A 19,929-nucleotide genomic window follows, 5' to 3' on the forward strand; every position below is an offset into this window, starting at 1 on the left:
CAACAATACTTTATAGGACAAGTAAATCTAGCATAATCTTTCCTTGCTGTATGATCACCTCACAGGCAATTTGCAAAATAAAGCTCCGGTGGCAAGGCGGTTGTGCTACTCCCTTGAGGAATCGCATGGGCTGGTCCCTGACTACACCGTTTCAGGCTTGGTGTGGGCGGGATTCCAAATTATTACTTTATTGGGTTAATCTACAGCCTGTACATGAACTAGATGTAACCAAACTGCTTCTAGAACAACTACTATGGCCAGCAAGCACAGGATTTGAAGCTAGCTTGTGATAACTTATCATGAAATCTGACCATGGTCACACGGCTCAATATAGCACACACATACATACATACAGTATGCACCCATACATCAAATACACAGTATATACACACACACACACACACACACAACATATATAAACCCAATTCACATCCAATACCCCAGATACCAGGGCCCTCCTGATACTGTGGGCCCTATAGCCGCTGCTACCTCTGTAGTTACACCCCTGATAACCAGTATGGACTGGGGATGTCCTAATGGAATTCCTATTCTACAAAAGAATAATTCAGACCCAGGAACAAATTCCAAAATTGTTTTATGAATATGTGTAGGTTATTCATATCAGCACACAAGAAAACCCACTTATTTCCCAAATGACTTACCACAGTTCAGTTCAGCCGGAGTAATAGTGGATAGAGATCTCCCCTGGAGTCTTCGGGGGTACTCACAAGTAGCAGCTGCTTGGGCATTACCAGATTCTGAGTAGATCTTCAGAAGATCCGCCAGCCAAAGGATTTCGCAGTCACAATGAAGAGCGTTGGAATCCAATCGCCTGTTTACGATGGACAAGACCATCAACACGGTGTCCGTAATAATGTTATGACATCATGTGAACAACAACAAAAAGCGCTACAGAAGGAGAGGACTAAGTAATATAAGTAATGCCAAGTATATATATACATACACACACAGGTAAATGATGGTTTCTGAAGATGCGGCCTGAACCAAAGACAATAGGGCAATCTTCATTATAGAAAACAAAAAACACAGACAGTAAAGTCCTATAGGGTAGTAGGACTGAGAAGATAAACTATAAAGCTCTGTTCACACCACTTTATGGCTAAATGTAAGAAATTAGATGGTCGTATAGAATCTTTCAGGGGTTCAAGGGGTTTTCCAGTAATTGTATGATTTCCTTAGCGTGCATCATCCGAAAAAACAAGTTCTGTTAATTTTGCCATCCAATTTGCTGATCGGCTCTCTACCATCCGATGGGTAGTCCAGGGCTGCTGTCTAGAATTGTGCACCAAAAGGAAATCTACCATCAAAATGAAGCATGATAAACCAGTGACACTTACTCATAGATCCAGGCACCGTGACGGTGGTATCTTTTTATATTTGTTATCCATGGCCTCCTTCCTTCTAAAATCATCTTCTACAATGATGTTATTGGGCACACATGGGCTCTTTTGGGAAGTCTCACCCACCCTTCCCTCACTATACCTACTGTAATCTCGCACAGTGGGAGGGGTAGTGCTCCTGCACAGTTTAAAAGCCTTTGAATCTAGAGCATGGAGGGGCTATGGTAACAGCCTCCAGAGCCCTCCTGTCTCATAAGCATAATTTTAAAAGTTGATTTTTGAAGGATGGAGGTCATGGATAACAAATATAAGATGATTACCACAGTCACAGTGCCTGGATCTACGAGTAAGTGTCGGGGGTTTTGATGGTAGATTTCCTTTAAGGCACTTATTGGCCAAAATAAGTAGAAGCTACAGGAAAAAAAGAAAAGTAGCAGTGGTGAAGGTCCTTCTCAAACATCATTTTGACTGTACGGGGTAAAAACACAAATAACATCATCCTTTATCTTTGAAACCAATGGAATTACGTACAATAAAATACAGAGTTATCCAGATTCAGAGAGCTTACAGCAGCTAATATATATATATACACATATACATATACACACACACAGACAGACATACTGGTCACATACTTACAGTCTTTTCATAGATTCCAACTGACTAAAAGTTCCAGGTACCAGGTGAGTGATTCGGTTATTATGTAAAAACCTAAGGGGATAAAAACCAGAGTAAATATCTGTATAGACATCATTGGGGTAGGGCCACGTAGTGACTTCAGCCATGAAACCTGTTGCATGACTAAGGGTCGATGCGTCGCCTGGTAAGATATTGTAGCTGGATGAGTTTGAATCATGTGGTCCGTTTTCCACTACAGAAGTGGTTCTCAACCTTTCTAATGCTGTGACCCCGCAATACAGTTCCTCATGTTGCGGTGACCCCAAACCATATACAAAAATATTGTATTTGTGCCAAAAAATGCAATAAAATCATGGCTCCGATGGCTTTAGGTGACCCCTGTGTTTTGGTCATTCGACCGCCGCCAGGGTCACGACCCACAGGTTGAGAACCACTGCACTACAGTAAGTGCCGTTTCAGTGATAGCTAGTGCTGACCAATCAGAGCGGAGAAATTTTTACAACTTGAAAGCTAGTCTGAATTAGACAAATATTAGATAAAGAGCTGTTTAAAGGAAATATACGACCTGGATCAAGGACTGTAAACCAAACACACTTACATACTGGTGTGTGCCCTCTGTGACAACATCTGCTCTTCCTTTAGCTTCTCATGCCCTTGTTTTTACGAAACAAATGCTTTAAAATTGTGCAAATGAGAATGAGGGGCTCCAGGCTCAATATAATATCTATGGAACCCGGAGCCCCTCATGCTCATCTACATAATTTTAAAGTCTTTTTCGTAAAAACCAGGGCATAAGAAGCTAAAAGAAGAACAGATACGGTCATAGGGGGCACACATTACCATGTAAGTGTGCTTGGTTTACAATCCTTCATCCAAGTGGTAGATTTCCTTTATTCCTTGGGTGTAATAAAAATGAAGGTTAAAGAAACCAAACAACTTTGTGATCCTGAGGAAGTTGCCAGCAAAGGTTCTAGTGTCAAAAATGTGAGCAGTGCTGAAGTCACCGTGTAGCCCCAGCTATACCCGTAACATTTCAAAGCAGTTATGAAGGGGGACTCACAGTCTCTCCAATTTTGGAAGATGATCAAAAGATTCCGGTTCTAGTGTCTCGATGTGGTTAAAATGCAGATACCTAGACAAAAAGAAAATACATTGTCCGATACTGTATTGGAAAAAAAATCTGTAAAAACTGCTGACTGGCGATGTTTCTACTCGTAACTGTGCTGAGCTGGAGAATTTCATACAAGAATAATGTAGCCAAGGGGAACAGAAAAAAAAAACCGAACAAGAATGACAAGTTCAACCATGAAACCAGAGACGTTGATTCATCGTGCGGCCCAGCTGTATACCATTAACTCCGTACAGTCATACACTTCTTATTATGTAGATATGATACATGTATGGCAATGAAATGCAAATGTAGCCAAGTCTATCAGGAGACCTTATACAATATAGGGGACCCGGCATCTTAAATACAAGGTATAAACACCTCTGCAAAGGCAATATACATAGGAGAACAATTCCATTCCTGACCTATGTCTATGGCCTCTTACCTAGACAAAATATTTCCTATACTGTACTGATGAGCTGCAAAGACAGCATTTATACTGTTTGGAGTAAAAGACTTCCTGGTTTAAGGTAGCACTGGAAGCATATTTTTTTTCTAGAAAATGTATTCGAATACTCCTCATCATAAAATCTGTAAACTAAAGAGAGGTCATAGTTGCCCCAAGGGGGTATGTGTTACCTAGCACAATATTGCTTGAAAATGCCAAATTTGTTGCCCTAAGAGACCACTAAGCCTCACAATATGTTACTATGTTATAACTATGTAGTTATTAACCCTTCTCTAACCTCCCTCTTATCTGCATCTCCTTTATTTTCAGACTATCCTAACAGTCTTCCTGAAACCGGAGTATCGTTTGTGTCCATCACTGCTCATCTTATTGGTAACTTCCTTAAAAGAGTTGGCCACTATGCATCATACTTTTGTATACTGTGGGGGGAAGAATATTTTTATAAATTTATTAAACATTCCGTCCACTACCTTGACATGTAAAGTAACCCCCCCCCTTGATTCAACAATGTATTTTTAACTCATCTGCCAAACATTACTGTCCATAAAATGGCCACAAATGGAAGGTCATGTGATCCCAACTGTCCATGACCAAACAACCTTGTAGGACCTTAAGCTTGTATTCATAAATATCATCTTTAGGTCCTGGAAGGGCGATTGGTCATGGATAGTAAGGATCACATGACTATCTGCACCCAGGAATGGGTGGCTGATGAGGTAAAAGACATTTCTGAACAGGGACTTGACTTTACATTTCAGAAAAGCAGAGCAGAACTATCGGTAGATGTATATTGGCAGGTGACCCAACATCCTGCTCCCTAAACAATACAAAAAACGTAAAGTAAAGTGTCCAACCCCTTTAAATGTATATCTAGGGTCTTGAGTAATCCTGACAAATTGCAGTGAAACTAAATCTATCCTACTATTGGGAGAGATCTCAGTCTTTGGGAAATCTGTGTTCCAACTAATATGGCTAAAATGACTATTCTAACTGAAGGCCCTAAACAAATCACCTGGAAAAGGAATAACAAAAACAAACGCACAATGCACACATGTCCTCTGACTACTGACTGATAATTAAAAGGAAGGATTAGATTAACAGCAGGGATGGAATTATGAACAAACTAAAGAACAAAGAACGAACAAAGAACGGAGGACAGCCATACCAGGTGTTGTCAGTTTGCTGCAGAGTGAGCACTAGAGTAAAAGAGAGAAGACCGACATTAAGAGTTAATAGACATCCATACACAATAGCTCTAAAAAGAGGATTTCACAAGTGGGTCACAAGGGTGAGATTTATAAGGGAAGAAAAGTGTCACAATATAAAAGGAAAGCCGTGTTGTGAGGAGTTGCTATGGGCAACAAAGCCATTCATAAATCTGCCCGAAATGTAACAAAGAGGTTAGTAACGTTAGACCACTCACTAAATTCAGAAGTTGTCAGTAATGCTTCCACTCCCGAGTCCTAGCCATAAAGCGTATCAGCAGAAACGGGAAATCTCTACAGCACCGGAGAAGATTATGGGCCACCTCGATTATGATTTATGGAAGTGATGGGGTGCTATCTAATCCCCCCAAAAAAGACATTGAAGGGATTATCTTATCATGGAAAGGTGAAGTGGTCCCTTAGGTTAAATCCCAACTAATCGCAAAGATTAAAGGGAGAATTGGAGAAATATTTACTGTTACACCATCCACATCACTTTTGTCCTGGATGATAATTTTCCTTCACATGTTTGCAACTACCGAATTAAAGGACCTCCTAAACCATTGGTAGCAAACCTAGCATGCCAGAGGTGCTACTCAAAGCCCTCTGTGGGCGTCCAGGTCATCACCCAAGACAGGACTAGGACTCAAGGTAACCTCCTGCAGCCCAGGACATGCCACTCTAAGCGCACTGCACTGTAGGAATAGTGAGAAGTGGAGAGATTCGGGTTATCATTGAAGTTTCCGCTCCAAGCCCTGCGATTCTTCAAGTTCGGGGGCCATGGAAGGGAGCTACAATGAAAATTTGGATGTCCCCTTCTTTATTTAATGGTAATGATGTCCTTAGAACACAGATACCAATGAAAGTTATGGCAGAACAGTTAGCAATAAATTACTGGTTATCCTCTATCCACACGATATGGGATAACAATCTGATTGGTGGCGGTCCAGCTGCTAGGATCTCCATCTATCACAAGAGCGTCTCTCTCCTAAAATTGTTCACCATCACAGCCCTAAACTGGCAATTTATCCACCTTAGAAACTTCCAAATACTAACAGCCAGTACTGATCCATGACAACATTTGGCAATCAATCAATATACATAATCCATATACACAGATACTATACAGTATATCCAGCAAAGGGGAAACTGTATATAAAATGATTGCTCAAAGAAATGCACATATAAACAGAAATAGTAAGAATTGGCTCCTTTGTCAGTTGTGGTTTTCTCTGTGCCAGTAACGTGCAATATAGATGAATGAGGTCATGGCATTAGGTTACGGCAGTACATTATCCTGTTCTTTAATCTTCTGTAATTTCTTGCCTAAAGCAAGTGAACAGAAGAATGTCTTACAGTAAGCGTTCAGATTGTATTCCCCATGTATTTCCCATGAAACAAAGTCAGAAACAGGAGGGTAAGTTTTTCATTCATTAAATACTGTAGTGTTTAGATACAATACTAAATGAGTGATCTTGTTTCAAAGAATGAGAACGGGACTAGTACTTTGGACTATTCGGAAAGCATCATGGAGAAAGGTCCCCCATTTTCATGACTGGTAGAGGTTCCAGTGGTTAAACCTTCATGTTATCAGACACATCTAATACTTCCAATTCGGAATGGACTTGGACTAAAAGATCAAAAAAAAAAATCAGAATTTTGTTCCTCGATGGCAAAGCATAACATCACGGTTCCCTCGGGGCATTTAGAGCAGTCGAAAGTTCAAGCTCCTTAGAACATTCACTTTTTCTACTGTGTCGTAGGAGCAGAGAACCTGCAATGAGGCTGTGACGGATTTGTCACATATTAAGATGTGATTATTGGGGGTTGGGGATTGAGTCCTGGAAGCCAGGTGCTAACCATAGGGCTAATTAGATTCATGGCAAGGACACCCAAGGGTGATCAAAAGTTTTGGTAGTGGAAAAAGTGGGGAACACCATTTATCCTAGAGTAAAATTTCGGTCTAATACTAGTTTCATCCAACATTGTAATCTCTGGGGTATTTTTGGCATCCAGCTAGATGGCCGAATATAGCATGCAGCTATAACTGTCTAAGAACAAGTAAAATACAATAAATATGCAACAACATCTACTGAACATAAAATAGATAAAGTGATAACATAAAATATATGGTAAACATGTGAATGACTGACTATTTAAGCAGTTACATAGACACTAGACATGACCACACAGTACAAAGACACTTACAGTTGCTCTAGAGAGGCAAGTCCTTTAAACGCTTGCCTGTCAATGGATTGGATTTCATTCTTGTACAAATAGCTGAAATAAGAAACAATCAGCGGGATTAGTAAAGACACATAAGTAGTGATGCACAGGACAAGCAGAATGAACATGAAACAATACCGTAAACTACACCCCGTGGGAGGCAACTTATGAAAATTTAGAATTTTTGAGAATTAAGCGAAAGGTATTCAACAAACTTGTGACGGAGTGGACATGTACATTTGAAGAAGCCCATAAAAATGATATCATAATTATATGTAAGTAAATTGGAGGATATCCCATGACTGGGTTCAGAGATCGCATAGGAAAGGAAATATTGATATTTATGGAAGCACTCCAAATTACTTTAGGGTATCCGTCAATGGAAAAACCCCAAATAGGCCACATTGAAGGTCACCTGAGGCCTCTGGCACCCAGAGGGCTCAAGGCTGCCCAAGTCCCCACAATAAAAATGTGTCTGTCATGACGATAATTCATGAGTATTTAAGGGGTGTCCAACATAGCCCGAATTAGTGTCCTGATGCTTGCCGATGACTGCCAAAGTTCAAGCAGCCGGTCTTATGAACAGATAAATTTATTTTGTGGTTACTTTGTATTTTTATTCTTATAATGGACAACTCCACAATTGTAAAGCGTTGCGGAATATGATGGCGCTATATACACAAAGATCTATTATTAAATTTGTTAACTCAGCATTGGGTTTGGTTTAGGACTCAATGGAACTCAGATTGTGACTCCTCTGATCCTCCAGCTGTGCAATTCTTCATTTTTACAGCAATGAGACCACACACGTGACATATGTGAACACAGGCATGTAAGTCATCAAACACATGAACACAAAGCTTTAATGAGCCACACACAAATAACAAGCGTGTAATACAGTATAACACAGCCACACAAGTCCTCAGTGCTTTCATCGACATCATGATCATCCTGAGAAATAATATCTGACACGTTCCAACAAGACAAGACGCCGGAGGGTCCAGACACCTCACGTCAACCAACAAGCCTACGGTAGAAGAGGCTGATCGAGTCAAACATGCCATCATTTATTATGTGTGATACTGGGAGAAGCATGTAAGCTCCTTGGGGTAGAGATTCTGCTATCGTAGGGCTGGTGTCACACCTGCATTTCTCCAAGACGTGAGCTGCTGCATATAATCATATAGACATCTATGAGTAAAAAAAACATGCCAGTGATATGAACCTTCTGCCCTCAGAACATAAAGATGTTGTCACTACTCTTCCATCACACAATGCTTAAGGGACAGAGGCATCATGACAAGACCACATAGTAGTTGCCGCATTGGCCATATTGGTTGCATTGGACTTACTCACCTTAAAAAAAAAAAAAAGATAAAATAAATTGCAGGGGAGTAGGGTCTATCTTGGGGTTAAGCTGCACCATGACGTTTAAGGGGTTGTACCCAATTGGCTGCTATAACAATGTGATCAGCGGGTCCTACTCATCATGGAAACAGGGGTCTTGTTCTCACTATGGTGCCCGGTCACTGTGCGGTGAGTGAGCACACATCGTCTCACCTCCCCGTGACCATGCACGGCAAAAAATAGGACATCGGTCGGCCCTGCGCTGCTCTATGGAGAGGAAAGGGGTGAGGAGTGCTTATCCCTCCTCCTCTCCAGCGCGCTGACGTTTGTGTACCCTAGGGTGAACTTTTACTTCCTGGTCCTAGTTATTAGCCTCTCACTCAACTAAACCAGTTCCCTACGCTGTATTAAAGATGAAAACACACTGAAACAGCGCTGTCTACAGTTGTGAATCTGCTCCTTCTGGAATAGCTATACTGGTGTGGATATTATTTCGCATCATGTAAATAGGCTTCTTGAAAGCCATGCTTGATGTTAAGGGAGCTGCCTTACAAAGGAGCCAAGACAGAATGTTTCCCTTATCCTATCCTGGAAAAGTTATGTGCACATTTCTCAAACATTGGTGTCGCTCCTACCAAGCCAATGATTTTTTTTCTCTACCCACTGCAAGTTCCACCAATTAGTAAGACTGTCATTCTCATGATTAAAGGGGTTCCCAGCAGTCTGACCCCAACCAATCAGATCTTTTGGATTGGAGGTAACAATCAAATTTAGTACAACCTCTAAGATTTTGCAACGAGCAATTTTAGTAAATTTCAGAAGCCGCCGAATAAGTGGAGGCTTCAGTGGCATTTGGAACTGGCCTACTGCAGAACCCTTCCAAATATAAATTTATTAACAAGAAAATCCCTTTAACCGTACATTAGACTATAAGGCCAACTGTAATGTCCAAAAAGTTTACTATAAATAGGTTTAGCCTATTAAATCTATGAGCCCTCTGGATGATGAGGCTTAACATGTACCACGTGTGTTCTTCAATCAGAGCCTATGGCCTGTTTAGGGTGCGGTCACCTGAAATCCTCATGTAAAGGAAGTAGAGGTTTGAAAAGAATACAACAGTTAATTATTTTGTGAAAATTTGTTCCGTTTAATATTCCATAATATGTGTAAAATCTGTACATATAGGAGAGAATTGCCCAATACATGATAATGGGCCTCATTTGCAGATCCACTGGCACATCCAAGGTTGAGTCTCAGAATTTGCACTCAATTTTATTTTTACTTTACTGAGAGTCTTCAGTCCAAGCTTTACGCCCATCCCACATACAGGACATACTAGGAGTTCTTAAAAAAGGAGACATTACATTCCATGCACAATGGTATTCCTAGTTTCATACTGTAGTGGGAACAGAAACCACACTTCCTGCCCGGTTATCCTTGGCTCCCACAACATGTTCCACTCTTCCATATCAGTAGGTCTGTGACTGATCAAAACTTTGGACGTTGTCCATACAAAACCGGAGGGACAGCAGCTGCAACTGGACACGATTAGGAGGAAAAAAAACTCTCGAAAGGATGTTACACACTGTAAATTTATGGTTCATTTTATTTGAAAGCACAAATTATGGGTGTAATTTTCTATATTTTTTTCACAAATCTGTGATGAACAGTTAAATCGCTTTTGAAGTTTGTAATAACTAAGAATTTGATGTGACTCAAATTCACAGTTAAACCAATTATAGGTGATTATACAGATAACCTCAACTTGTGTGGCCATGAAATGCAGAATTAAAGTAGGATTATGCCTTCCAATTCCTAATGAAGTGATCTACGCCATGGTCGGCTCTAAATATTTCACGTTCTACACAAAACAACTTAAATAACAAAATAAAAAAAAAGAAAAATGGGGCTTATTTTATCAGGACTTCTGTGCCAGAACACTGGTGTAGAAGAACTAAAATAGTCGCAAATGCTAGCATATCGCTAGGACTTTGGCATGAAGGTGGTGGAAAAGGGAAAATAATTGCCTAAGGGGAATGGAGGGGTATGCAGGGGGGGGCAGCCGGCAGGGAAGGGAGCCGGCGCACTCGCTGCAGCCAGCGACTTTACTGCAATTATTTCTACGGCAGGTAGGACCTGGCATAGAAATGGAGCACCCTGCACCTAAACCTCTTGGTGTATGTGGCAGGGATGTCAAACACCTGCGCACCAGCGCCAGGGTATTATAAATAACCCTTAATGGGTCATGAACCGTCCACAAGAAATGCAAAAGCGAAGCGCCTAGGCGGGGAACATTACTCAATGGGGGAAGTCTGGAAACACTTGTCTAGTTTTTAGGGTTTTTTTCTAAGGATTTAGGCTTGACAGATGCTAAATGAGGCAAGTGAGTCTATTGGTTTGTTGAGACTTTTATCTGAAAAGTCTCAAATATTTAAGTAGCCCCTTGTCTGCTCCTGCTCTGGACTGGAGAATATTTATGAGTGAGGAGGCGGTGTGAATAATGAACAGCCCAAAGCCCCAAACATCACGCCCAGGCTGCTTTTCCTAACTTTTTTTCAGCGATCCCAACATGTCAAGCTTAATGAAACACCGGGATCAGGGAAAGAAGGGCAATAGATGAGTGCGTTTAGTTTCATTTTACTTTATATAAGTGGTTGGTTTCCTTTAATGATAAATCAGTGTGCTGTTAAAAAAAGTCACAAAAAAAATGTAAAAAGTTTGATAAAATGAATGACCCCTTAAATACAAGACGGCAACATACCGATAAAGTACAGAATGCAGTGGTTGCTCTAAACAATGAGCTCTACAGCAATTGGGGGTGGGGGGGGGGGGGGTGGGAAGTTATAAAGGCGATGGAGCAAAAAAAAAAAAAAAAAACATTCTGGATTTAAGGTTTCTCAGGTGATCGTCTTATTTATGATTGATTTGCACATTATTTTGGTAGCATGTTCATTTGGTCTTCTCATCTACAAAAGTGGGCATAGCATAATCCCTCAAGGGTTTAAAGGTGAACTACTTGAACTTTTTATAAATTGTACAAAATTTTTGTACAAAAGCACTTCCCTCCCAGAGACATGTGGAAGAACAGAAATTCTTCTTCCCCCTGGATTTTCCCACATGGTTCTTGATCATTATTAGTTTCCTCCAAATGAAGATACGGTAAAGGTCACACATTTTAAATCCTCATCGAGCCCAAGCACGCTTGTTTGGTTCTGTAATACTCAATTATAAAAAAAAACACTCATGTACACCACTCCATTCATCACCAGGATGCAGCCGTCAAAACTCCAAAGCATAATACAAGTCAGTACAACTTTTGGAAGCTGAATCCTTTACAATGCACAGTTTTACCAAAGCCAACGGAAGCGCAACTTACAGGTATTTGAGGTTCTCTAGATCTTGAAAAGCTCCACTTGGGATCCGTTTGATTTGATTGTTGTTTAAAAGCCTAAAAATAAAAGACAATAAGTCAATACACAAAGAAAATTACCTTTGTGATGTTATGGTTGGCTCGTAAAGTGTTGGTTAAGTTAAGTTTAGGTTTCTCATATGGAATTACTGAAGGTGCATCGGGTCTGGTCTAAAGCAGTAGACCATCTCCCGGGGTAAATCTTTATGGTAAACACAACATTTGATTGCTCCAAGGTTGTGTTCACAACGGATTTATGGATCTGCCAGATCCCTGGCATGGTCAACACCAATGGACATCATTCACCTATAATGAGGTGATACAGGATCCTCAAGAAGCCTTTCAAGCAGATGTGAACAAAGCCCAAAGTAGAAAACAATTTACTTTTGCAACATCCCGAAAGCAAAGCCAATCTGCCTTCACTGATTATGGATGTTTACATACTTTCTTTATGAGTAGGATTTAGTTTGACATGAGAATGAGGGGAGGGAAGCAGAAAGAATAATTTTCTGGCAAAAAAGGAGTTCATCTAAGTATTTCTTAATACTGTATGAGCGCACAAGACACATCTGCTTACTCTGCAGAACATTCATCTACAAGTCTTGCATCTTTTTATTAGTCCCAATATAAATAATTACTTTCCGATTACCTACAGCGCTTGGGAAGTCCAGCTAAAGGGATATTCATCATAATCAGTGAGAGGACACTTGAAAAGACTTCAACCTTGTCCAAGAAGTTGTATTTATGAAGATGAAGTCCCAGAATTTGCTCCCAAAGACCTAATGCTGAAGAACACATCCAGTTCTCAGAGCTTATTTACACCACCTACATATGGTTCAGGAGGATTTTGAATACTTAAAAGATCAACATGGAAACTGGAGTTTGCATGAAGATCGCCAATTCCATCGCATAGGAAGGTTCTCCTAGGAAGTAATCCCACCTGTTAGGGCTTGTAGTACGACTCGGTAGAGTGCAAAGGAAAGAAACCGTCTGGTTGAATCGGCCATTGTGAAGAGTTATTACACTCAAATGCATAGCTTTTACTTATGGAACAATAGACATTCTGTATGTAACCATAATTTGATTAATTTTTAAAGGGAATTTACCATCAAAATCCATCAAGATAAAACAGGGGCACTTACACATAGATCCAGGTACTGGGACTGTGGTAATCTTCTTATATTTGATATACATGGCCTCTTCCTTCCAAAATCAACTTTATCATGCTTGAATTTGATGGTAGATTTCAGTTTAGTGTTGGAATTGTGATCATTTATATATACTGTATATACTCGAGTATAAGCAGAGTTTTTCAGCACGGACTCGGCTTATACTTGAGCCGTCATCATAGTGTGTGTGTGCCGCCATTGGCACACACACTATGATGTCAGCAAGCGGCTAATGTCATGGTATATGTGACGGCACCGTGCGGGGACCCGAAGAAGGAGCTGGAGCTGAAGACAGAAATGAACCTGCAGGGGCGTCGGAAAGGTGAGCAGAGTTTTTTTTTTTTTTTAAACTGGGCAGGGAGCTGCTGGCTATATACAAGGGGGCAAGCACTGGATATATACTGGGGTGCAGGCACTGGTTATATACTAGGGGGCAGGGGCGGGCTGCCTGGCTATATACTGGGGAGGCTGTGACCAATGCATTTCCCACCCTAGGCTTATACTCAAGTCAATAGGTTTTTTGTGTTAAAATCAGGTGCCTCGGCTTAAACGCCTATATATACACGGCAATACCACAGCATGTTCATTTGTACAGAAAATCTGTAAGAGACCTTTTGCGTCTGACATTAGTCTACTAGCAAACAATCCTCTACGCCAACGTACATGATGGTTCCTTTGGCATGTGCAGTGCATCTTGAGCCATACTATTCTGTAGGACGGGAGGTTGTATGTTGAAGCAAGCAACCAATTTAAAGGGATTGTTTTATATCACAGGACTAACCATGATGTTTAATTTGGCCAAGGAGATTCCGCTATTCAGTCAATGAACCTGCCGTAGCACTCTTATGGCACAGTTCTTATTTAAAAATAAAAATAAAAATTAATGACCTATGTATAGAAGATGGGGTATAAATATTAATTGCTATACTTACAAAGTGTTAAGATTCTTCAGATGTCGAAAAGCCCCCGGCTGAATATCCTTTATTCTATTAAACCGCAAATCCCTGCAAGACAAAAGAATATATTAGTACATATAAGTGTATACCTCTGTAGACACACTGATCCACATTTATCAAAACTAGTGCAGTCTGTACTAGGTGCAGTTGACCTGTGGAGCGTGCAGGGGGCGCCAGACACTTGTGCACGGTCTTTATTAATCTGGCGTCCCCTGCACTGCTCGGGAAATGTGCACCATTGTTGGTTTTTTTTTTGCTACATTTGATCATGCTACAGAATTGTGGCGCACGATCCCATTATGAACTTACACGCCCCTTTTGGTGCACATTTTTCTGTCTTGCCGGACACAGTGTAGTTAGACACAAAACTAGCGCAGTCACTTTATAAATACATGTGAGAGCAGTTTGCACATTCTTTCAAGTGCAAAGTCAGACAGAAAACTGGTGCAAACACTTTAATAAATGTGGGCCATTATCTACAATAACACACAATAGAAAATTCCCCTCCCCCAAAAGACGAAAAGGCTTCCTTGAAGCCCAAGAGCAGGTCATTCAATGGTGTTGAACATGAAAAACACAAATAGAGGTCTCAAGGAGTCCTAAAAAGGTCTTCAGACACATGTGGTTTAAGCTGAAAATATCTAAATATATTCTCATGAAATCTGGTTTCAGGGCATGTGACGGAGATGAACAGGAAGCCCTAATGATGGGAAGAGGCAGGGGAGGCAAAGTAATCAGTCTGATCTTATAGGGAATTTAACCCCGATAACCTTGACTTTACAAAAGATGGAAAAAGCATTTCCGGGACTGGAAATTAACACATACTATAACAATTTATTTCGGTTTGTGTGAACGGGATGGGCAGCCATTTTGAAGGAATACACACAAGGTCCTGCACATGAAAAGACGTAACATTTTAAGAGGATCTTTCCTTGCGTGTTCTGTATTAGCTGGTAACGGTATATACCCCATAACAGAACAAATGTGGAGCAACTTTGTTAGGAAAAATAACAGAGGAACAGTACAAGAGATGAAAACGTAAAGCACTAATAAATAACCCTAGTCACCAGAAAAAGGTTGTCTATCAACATAAGCTAAATTCAGACATATCCTGTAACATGGACAAAAATAACACAGACAATGAGCTTTCTAAAGGCTCCGCATATGGAAGGAAGGGATACGAGACAGGAGAGGTATTCCTAAAAGGTCAAGAAACCAGCGCCCCACAATAGCAGCAAGATGAAGGAGACAGTTCCAGGGTTATGTACAAGATAGGTTCTTTAGGTTTGTTGTTAAGTGGAATTTGTATTTAAGTCGAAACTGTATATTTTATAATTGTAGATCCAGGCAAAAAGTTTTTTTGCCCCAGAGTTTCGAAATTATTTTGCTGTAATGGGACCAAGGATTATCAATAAAGCTTCATTACAGACACCTTACAGCTGATCATTGCAGCCTGGGACTATAGTAACATCCAGAGACTTCACCAGAGTGTGGGCAGAGGGGTCCGTCTTTAACTAGGGGTGGTCTGCAAGTCGGGTGTCCTCAAGTAGGGGACCGCCTGGTATTTTAGAATTGTGACTCCGGACAAATTTTTTTCTTGTGACAATTGGATTTTGAACATTTTGTGCCATCATAGGAACAAGGATCAACAATAAAGCTTCAGTATAGTTATAGACTCCTTACAACTGATCGCTGCACCCTGGGACTAAGGGTGATGCCACACATGGCGTTTTGAACCCCTTTTTTGGTCCGTTTGTAAGCAGTCCGTTAAAAGACACATGCGTTAAAAAAACGCATGCGATTTTTTTAAAACGCATCCTTTTTGACCAGTTTCAATTAAGATAATTGGTAAAACCTGTCAGAAACGGATGCGTTTAACGGATTGCTTAAAAAACGGACCAAAAAACGGGTTCAAAACGCCATGTGTGGCATCACCCTCAGGGTGTGTCCACACTATCAGTGTTTCAGATGCAGTTTTTGGAGCCAAAATCAGGTGTGGATCATAATGGGTTGAAACAAATAATTGAAAGGTGCTGCTCCTCCTCCTACTTTTACTCCATTCCTGGTTTGGGCATCAAAAACTTCATCTGAAAAACTGAACGTGTGGTTGCACCCTAAAGTAAAGCATCCAGAGAGCTTCACCAGAGGTCATAGGTCCGTCTCTAGCTAGGGGTCTATAAGTTAGGGACTACCTGTATAGTAGAGTATGCACTGCATAAAACATTTATGTATATATACAGCCATAGGTCACAGTTCACACTGAAAGGATCTGGATGATCCACACTAAAAGGCACAGATGACAGTCAGTCTCTTATTTTCCCTTTAGTCAGACATACCTAGGATTTTTGGCCAACTGAATGGTATAACCGGATCCCAACTCTAGGATGGCGTAGCAATTGAACTAAAACAAAGTCTTCAAACACAATAAAGTAGCTTGCCTAAGGGCGCTGTCCCACGTTGCGTTCGCAAACGCAGACGCAGACCAAACCGCGCCCACCGGGGCGGTCCGCGGTCCGATCGCATCGGTGTTTTTCTATGGAAACGCCTGCGCGGCTCGTTCCCGATCGCAGGCGTTTCCATAGAAACACCGATGCGATCAGACCGCGGACCGCCCCGGTGGGCGTGGTTTGGTCTGCGTCTACGTTTGCAAACGCAACGTGGGACAGCGCCCTCATGGTTGCAGCCCAGTCCTACATAAGGCAACTAGCCTGGTGGTTACAAAGTCTCTGAATGAGGCTTCAACCACATTTTAGAGAACACACTCCTGGTGCATAGCACGTGTAATCCAAAGACCAAATGCCCACCTGGTTGTAATTGATACGATTGTTGTATCACCACTAACAATCCATAGGAGAAACACCTAAAGCAGCAATGTCCTCTAGCCTACAGCCGCTTCAGTCTCCTAACGTATCCCTAGCTCTGACCCAGCAGCACAGTCACACGCAGTCAATCCAGGTTAATGCCCCGGCATGTACACACTCGGGTCACAATATCACCCTCACTGGCGTAGTCAGGAGTCAGCACCTCACTCGAGGGCAATGCTCCACCATTCAACATTTTAGGCAGTCTCGATATTTAGCCATATTTTACCCATTTGTTAAACTATAGCTACTTATTAGTATCTTTTATTTTCAGAAAAAGGCCAACTTTTTTTGAACAATTACAAATGAAAAATTAGTAATTGTTCAAAAAAAGACTGCCTAAAATGTTTTCCGTCACTATAAACATCCCATCTTCACCCACCTGCAGAGACACCTGCATGTAAGCGTGCGCTAGTAGCCAGCTGCGGCATATCATTCACACTCCGTTGTCAAAATTATAGAAGAAACCAAGCAGTATTCTACCTCCTGAACGTTACATAGCAGACTCTTGATCTGCAAGGCTCACTACCATAAATCAGACCTATAAACTCTATATACAGCCACAGTGGGGGAGGGGAGCCTCCTAAAATGACTCTGCAGATGCAAGTCATATAATCTTGTATCAGGAGCCAGTGGAAAGCATCCGGTCATGGCAAATCAAGAAAAAAATTTTGTTTTCATCAAACTAAAAGGAAGTCTGTTAATCCCACGGGTTATTGAAGGCTTCACAATAATGTGGTGGGGTGAAGCCAAACTTTTTGAATTTGCAGACTGTATATGTAATAAGTCAAGGAATGATCCACAGGGACACTCTACAAAGGAGCAAAAACTATAATATATCTGATAGGAAGGGTAGCCGTCTTTAGGATTTCTACAGTTTGCAAAACAGATCAACACGTTGGGAAAGCCAATAGGACAACTCTCACTGTACAATAATAATGATTCTCTTAGTGGCCACCACCGGCCTACATGTACGGCAACATATGGTGGTAGTGGTTAATGATCCATTGTCCTCCAGAAATGCAGCCATCCAAGATATAAACCCTCCTTTGGGTTGAGGCATACATCTTGGGGTGCGCCAAATGTGGTTTATATCCTGAAGAGGTCTTACAAAGATCAACATAAGAGACCTCATGAGCATCTCCACCAGGTTTATAAACCGAGCGCAATGACATCATGGTGTGTGCCCCTCGTCAGGATCAGTTCTTCCTTTATCTTCTTAAGCCCTTGTTTTTAGTGTGCCTAGTTTACAAACCATAACCCTGGTGGTAGATGTATTTTAAATAGACCGTTGAAGAAAAGTCCAAAATAAATGATCATACATGTGGTCGACCACTGAGACATAGGTGCAGAGGACCTGAATTGTTATGATCAGTGGGGATCATAGGGTTCAGACTCCCACGGCGGGCATACATTGGAATCGGGGAGAGGAGCACCATACGGTGCCGTATTCCGTAGAAAGATAGGACTGTGTGCTGCACGGTACTGCTCCCGTACAGTGCTGTGAGGCCATTGAAGTGTATGGGGGACATATATATACGCCGTATATACGTCGGCCGTATATATGTCCCCCATATGTTCGTGTAAATGTAGCTTTAGATAGGTTTCCTTTATGCTTCTATTCTGAATAAACCTACCACTTAAAAGTGGTAATTCTAAGCCACAGATACATGGCACCAGCTCAGGGTGAGCTGGTGCCGGAGCATATTTTCATTAATACAATAAACCCCTGATCGCCGATTTATACTTTATATTAAAATCCGTTCCGGCGCACCAGAGTAGGGCACGGAGCACCATGCGCGTGGAGTAGAACTGAGGGACCAGGTACATTGACCATTCCTGCTTAATATATTCAGCTTTTTGGATGAAGCACAATTAATACTAATTTCTTTATTTATACATTGACAAATCAGTCACTGCCCCCAAGAGGCTCAAAATCTAATCAACCATGTTTTGGAGTGTTAGGAAACCGGAAGAAACCTCGCAGATGTTCACCTGGATGGTACTTGAACCCAGGATCCCAGCACTGCAAGGCAGAAGTGCTACCCACTCAGCCTCCGTGCTGCACTAGGATGAATTTTATACACATTTTATGTCCTTTATTTTGCGGAATGTTTGCACTGTGAGAAACTAGATCCCCATTCCCCGATATATACTCAAGCAGGAAACGAGTCCTCCTCCACTTAGAAGTGATATTCTACAGATTTGTTGATGCAATCATAACACAACACATCATTTTTGTTTCTCATTTCTTGTTTCTCCTGGTATGAGAAAATGAAAAAAAGCTTAGAAACAGAGAACTGGGAGGTTGACTGATTTATGTGAGGAGACCTCTGTGGAGAGGAGGATGCACTTAAAAGGGCTCGAAAGTTTTCCTTTGTGGAGAATTTATTAGACACTTGGCTTCGAACAGAAAGTTAAAAAAAGGCCTGTGCTGTAGATATTAACCTGAACCCTAACCCGATATTATCAACAGCATAAGTAACTATACAAATGGACTCAAGTTTAATAAAACAAATTTGCTTGGACAGCAACTCACTAAATCACAAAGTTGATTGTGGTAAAGACCACCGCACGCCCACAGTATGTAGTTCGGATCACATTTACACAGAGGAAGCTATGGAATCTGTAGTCAAGGAGGCAGAGGAAAATTGGCTTCATACATATGTTTTCAATCCACAAGAGCATCAAGAGGGTCCATTTGACTAGTAGCACAGTAGAGCAAGAGGAAACCAACCATAAAAATAGATCATCAAGACTTGTTCAAACATTTCACTCCAATGCCTGAGCAACAGGTTCCATTGGGTTCCAAAAGACTTAAAGTGTAACCTTATCATTCTGGAGCAAGATGGAGGGGCGGGACCTGCCTCCTGTCACATTATAACAAGCACGTACTGCTGACCAATAACACCATATCTATCTATATTCTACATACCCATCTATGTATATCCTATCTTTCCATCTGTGTACCTAATTATGTAAAACTTAAGCATAGGACATGAGGGGATAACTTGAAGACATGGAGAGTCTCTCGTGACATTTCCTGCTGTGGAGTGTGAGGTGATGGGGAAAGGGGGGGCTGCAGTTTGTGTCTATGTGGATTATTTGTTTACATACAAGTGTAGGGAAAGCTGAAGGAGAGATAAGTGTAGGTGTGTGGTTATTAAATTAGTTAGAGA

At 41.2% G+C, this 19,929-nt stretch overlaps 1 protein-coding gene across 2 annotated transcripts in view; it reads right to left on the reverse strand.

Annotated features, from left to right (window-relative positions):
* PXDN (peroxidasin) overlaps nucleotides 1–19,929 on the reverse strand; it is an 84,806-nt gene that overhangs the window by 33,853 nt on the left and 31,024 nt on the right. For both annotated transcript variants that reach the window (XR_011854338.1, XM_072143488.1), the window contains exons 2-7: nucleotides 13,866–13,937; nucleotides 11,732–11,803; nucleotides 6,991–7,062; nucleotides 3,061–3,132; nucleotides 2,001–2,072; nucleotides 663–832 (exon numbers count right to left, since the gene is read on the reverse strand). Coding sequence is in view for 1 of the 2 variants with exons in the window: in XM_072143488.1 (XP_071999589.1) it covers nucleotides 663–832; nucleotides 2,001–2,072; nucleotides 3,061–3,132; nucleotides 6,991–7,062; nucleotides 11,732–11,803; nucleotides 13,866–13,937 (530 nt within the window). In the remaining variant the exon portion in view is untranslated. The remainder of the gene's footprint in view (nucleotides 1–662; nucleotides 833–2,000; nucleotides 2,073–3,060; nucleotides 3,133–6,990; nucleotides 7,063–11,731; nucleotides 11,804–13,865; nucleotides 13,938–19,929) is intronic.

The sequence above is a fragment of the Engystomops pustulosus genome, chromosome 3, assembly GCF_040894005.1.
Source record: "Engystomops pustulosus chromosome 3, aEngPut4.maternal, whole genome shotgun sequence".
In the NCBI taxonomy this organism is placed as follows: domain Eukaryota; kingdom Metazoa; phylum Chordata; class Amphibia; order Anura; family Leptodactylidae; genus Engystomops; species Engystomops pustulosus.